Here is a 5,000-nt window from a genome sequence, read left to right on the forward strand (position 1 = left end):
ATGCCCTGAGGATTTAAACCGTGTCTTAAAACTATTTTCAAGTTGACTTTTTATCTGGATTTTTTTTTAGTTTTTTTTTCTACTTCAGAGATGCTCGGCAGCCAGAGGAAACTTTTTTCATTGGCCGATCAACAAACTTGAATTTTTTTATATATATAATAATTCATTTTTATTTCCTTTTGTGCTTCCACCATAAAGATTTACGTCCGATATCTCCATAACAATCACAAAATGACAGTAACACCAGCTTGATATACAGGAGGGAATACACAAAGCCTTCTATCCCGGGATGGTGTGAAGCCAACATTAAGCATTATTTTTTCATTGTTTAAATTGAATGTCGTTCTCCTGCGACCCCTTTATGACATCACTAATATCAGCTAAAATGTGGACCGTCTACAGCCCGTGTTAAAGCATTTTTTGGGGCTTTTTAACCCTACAAACTCTACACCAGTTTCTTTTAAAACTTTTCTCTTTTTGGTTGAGAAATGTGAATCAAGCCATAAAAAAATCAGCTAATCAACTCAACTAACAGTAAAAAAAAAATGTCGACCGTCCACAGCCCTTGTTAAAGCATTTTTTGGGGGCTTTTTAACCCTCTCTACACCAGTTTATTTTTCAAGATCCTGTAGGATTTTAACTGGCTGAGTCGAGCCATAAAAGAATTGGCTGATCACCTCATACAAAACATTTTTTTTTGGATGTGAGAGACCTTTACGACGTCACTTCTATCAGCTAAATGTCGACTAACCACACCCCCCCTCCCCCTCCCCTGCCCCCCGCCTCCCCGAGACCTTTCTCTGGGTTCCCTCACGCCTTCGCGCCCCCCACCCCATCACCCAGCCCCAGCCCGCCGGCTACGCTCTGCAGCCGACTCTCCAACGGAAGCCAGACCACCACCTGCTCAATAGGTACAGTATTATATTTTTATTTTATACAATTTAATAGGCTTTTTTATTTATTTTTTTTAGATATTTTTTGGGCATTTTTCAAGCTTTATTGATAGTGTAGAGACAGAGGTGAAATGGGGCAGAGAGGGGAGTGACATGCAAGAGAACGACCGCGGGCTGGAATCGAACCCGGGTCCGCTGCTGGCCGAGGCCCATGGGGGGGGGGGCCCTACCAACTGAGCTAAGGCCCCCCCCCCCTTTAATAGGCTTTCTAATAATTTTTGTTTTATTGCTTTTATTTAAATGTTTTATTTCTAATGTGTATTCTATACTTGATGTATTTTAATCTTGCCCCTGTAAAGCACTTTGAGTGGCCTTGTGTCTGAATTGTGCTATAGAAATAAACTTGCCTTGCCTTGCCTATTTCGCCTACGTTTAAAGTAGCTACGAGGAACTTTAAAAACATTTCTGAAACGGTCACATTTTTTCCTCTGATGATCATAAATTACATGTGTGGAAGCTAATTTTATATTGACTAGTTTAATCCTACTCTTGTCTCTACATTCATTATTTGATCATTGTATGAAGTGTATTCCCTCTCATCTGAACTACTGCTGTATCCTGTCTGGACTTTCTATTGTAATTAAATCAGTCTGATTGGAGCTGACACCCTGAGCCATCTATCTATCTATCTATCTATCTATCTATCTATCTATCTATCTATCTATCTATCTATCTATCTATCTATCTATCTATCTATCTATCTATCTATCTATCTATCTATCTATCTATCTATCTATCTATCTATCTATCTATCTATCCATCCATCCATCCATCCATCCATCCATCCATCCATCCATCCATCCATCCATCCATCCATCCATCCATCCATCCATCCATCCATCCATCCATCCATCCATCCATCCATCCATCCATCCATCCATCCATCCATCCATCCATCCATCCATCCATCCATCCATCCATCCATCCATCCATCCATCCATCCATCCATCCATCCATCCATCCATCCATCCATCTATCTATCTATCCTTAAATCAGTCTGATTGGAGCTGACACCCTGAGCCATCCTGGAAGCTCCCAGATTCAGATTAGCTTTGATGTCATCAAGAGCCAAACTTGATTGTTCCATTGTTATTCTACCTATCTGACCATGTCAACCCCTCTGTATAAACCATAGATAGTAAATAATATGGATGTAGCATCCGGGCTGACCTCAGTTATTCACACGGCATCCAATAATCCTGGTTTGTGCGCGTCGCCATTTTGTGAGATTTTTACTCCGCCTCACGTCGGGGGGAGGGAGATAGCTGACGTATACCTCCGAGGCAAAGTGAGGGACAACGGGCGGAGAGCTGTCACTCAAGAGATCGCGCCTATACATTTTAACCTCCAAAAGAATAAAAACTAGCGTGGGCCAAAAAAATTCACCCCCCTCAGTGTTGTCATGGAGATATGACCTAAACATACAGACTAAAATGGTTTTCTGATCCAGGCCTCCAGGCCTGAAATAGGTTTAATAAGACTTTGAAAACAGCCTGTTTAACAAGTCAATGAGAGATGGCTGTCTTCTGCTTCCACCCCCCTAGTGGCACTTCCTGGTTACTACAGTTGTGGTCACTTCCTTATTGGATGCTGGTAGAAATCGCTGAGGTTGGGGCTTGGTATAAAGCAGCTCATTTTGTGTGTACAACTCAGTCAAGACCCTGGCATTGCTTTAAGTAGGATGCTCTGGTCTTCTCTCCATGCATGAATGCTGCTGACCATAATCATCTGTATTGCCTTTTGAAACTAAGGTTGCGTTCCGAATCGCATACTTTCTACTATATAGTATGTAGAAAAAAGATTTAGGATGTCCCGATTCTTGTGGCCAGATTTAGGATGGTTAGAAGTACCCGGATGTCCTACTTCATGCAGCCAAGATTGTTAGTGTTGAAAAGTGCATCCTATTTGGGCGATTCTGACCCACAATCCAGTGCGCATGTGAAGTGACGTAACATCGACGAAGCCTCCATATAAAAACAAACGGGGATGCGACGGATATAAAAGCAAGAGGCAAGATCAAGGCGCAATGTCATGATGAAATAAGAGAGTAAAGTATGTCCCAATAGTATGCCTACTGCATCCTAACTAGATTATTTTTATTGTCGGATGTCGTATGTAGAATAGAAAAAAGAAAGAGGAGGAGATTCGGAACGCAACCTAAGTAAAGATTTGTTTTTCATATTGGACTATAGTGAAGTTTTATTCAACCAAAAAACTTCTTCCACACATGCAACAGCAAACGAGACCATCAGTGCAAAGAATGCTGTTTTTATTCCTCCGAGGAACTTTCCGTTTGTGTTAATTCTAGCGCCCCCCTTTGGACAAAAGCGGTAGTGTTGTTACCACGCCAGCTGTTGTTCCTGGGTGAGTGTATACCCCATGACAAAGGCATTAAGAAAAACTAGATAAAAATAGCATTCTAGGGGGCGCCCTTAGCTCAGTTGGTAGGGCGTCCCCCTCCCCCATGGGCCTCCGGCCAGCAGCGGACCCGGGTTCGATTCCAGCCCGCGGTCGTTCTCTGCATGTCACTCCCCTCTCTGCCCCATTTCAACTCTGTCTCTACACTGTCAATAAAGCATAACAATGCCCAAAAAAAAATCTTAAAAAAGAAAATAGCATTCTTTGCACTGATGGTCTCGGTTGCTGTCACATGTATCATCAGAGGAAAATAAGACAGAAAAAGAACATTTCCGAAATATTTAAAAGTTCCTCGTTGCACCTTTTAAATAATTCCCTTGCCAATGAATAACTGCTGCTGTAATTGTCAATGTGTATATGACAAATCTTGACTCTTCAAATCTTCTAGGTGCCTGTCCCAGCCCGACACACTCGCGATGCCCGACACACAGCCAGTCTGCGTCGGCCTGTTCGGTGGGCGTGTGCCCGAGCCCCACCCACTCCCGCTGCTCCACACAGGGGGGAACGTCCTTCTTGCTTCAGATCGGACTCACCAGAGAATCAGTGACTTTGGACCCAGTGGATCAGTCACTGGCTGCTGTCAGGGAGCTGGTGTGCTCTGTGGTGGATCAGAAGGTAAGGCCGATACGCACACACACAGGCACGCACACACACACACAGGCAGGCAGACAGGCAAGCAAGCACACACACACACAGGCAGGCAGACAGGCAGGCAGGCAGGCAGACACACACACACAGGCAGGCAGACAGGCAGGCAGGCAGGCAGACACACACACACACACAGGCAGGCAGACAGGCAGGCAGGCAGGCAGACACACACACACACACAGGCACGCAGACAGGCAGGCAGGCAGACACACACACACGCAGGCAGACACGCACGCACACACGCAGACAGGCAGGCACACACACAGGCAGGCAGGCAGGCAGGCAAACACACACAGGCAGGCAGGCAGACACGCACGCACGCACACACACACACACAGGCAGGCAGGCAGACACGCACACACACACTCACTCACTCACTCACTCACTCACTCACTCACTCACTCACTCACTCACTCACTCACTCACTCACTCACTCACTCACTCACTCACTCACTCACTCTAGGGCCTGCTGAGAAGAGGACTGAGCCTCTGGGGGGGGGACATTTAAGTTAAGGAATGCACTTTTATATAGTGTAAAACCAAAAAAGGAGAGTAGAGTACAGCTGGTACATGTAATACAAACCCACCGTATGTAACAGCACAACCATGGACGGCTACTAGCAGGGATATCTCAACCAAGCCCCAACCTCAGCGATTTTTACCAGCATGTAGTGTGTACTAGTTTTTACTAGTATGTAGTGTAGTAAAACGACTAAAACTCTTCTGTACTTTAGTATGTAGTGTAGTAAAAAGACTAAAACTCTTCTGTACTTTAGTATGTAGTGTTGTAAAAAGACTAAAACTCTTCTGTACTTTAGTATGTAGTGTAGTAAAAAGACTAAAACTCTGCTGTACTTTAGTATGTAGTGTAGTAAAAAGACTAAAACTCTTCTGTACTTTAGTATGTAGTGTAGTAAAAAGAAAGAGTATGTGATTTGGAACCAAGACCCAACCTCAGCGATTTTTACCAGCGTCCAATAA

The 5,000-nt window shown here is 44.1% G+C and overlaps 1 protein-coding gene across 1 annotated transcript in view; it reads left to right on the forward strand.

Annotated features, from left to right (window-relative positions):
* Positions 1–739: 739 nt before the first annotated feature.
* The window catches only part of LOC307266122 (serine/threonine-protein kinase D3-like), a gene marked incomplete at its 5' end in the record, with an annotated part of 50,758 nt that continues 46,497 nt past the window's right edge, over positions 740–5,000 (forward strand). Inside the window, 2 exons of the mRNA XM_080048045.1 lie at positions 740–911; positions 3,760–3,986. Coding sequence (XP_079904171.1) covers positions 740–911; positions 3,760–3,986 — 399 coding nt within the window. The remainder of the gene's footprint in view (positions 912–3,759; positions 3,987–5,000) is intronic.

This window comes from Ammodytes marinus (genome assembly GCF_949987685.1).
Source record: "Ammodytes marinus genome assembly, chromosome: 19".
In the NCBI taxonomy this organism is placed as follows: Eukaryota; Metazoa; Chordata; class Actinopteri; order Uranoscopiformes; family Ammodytidae; genus Ammodytes; species Ammodytes marinus.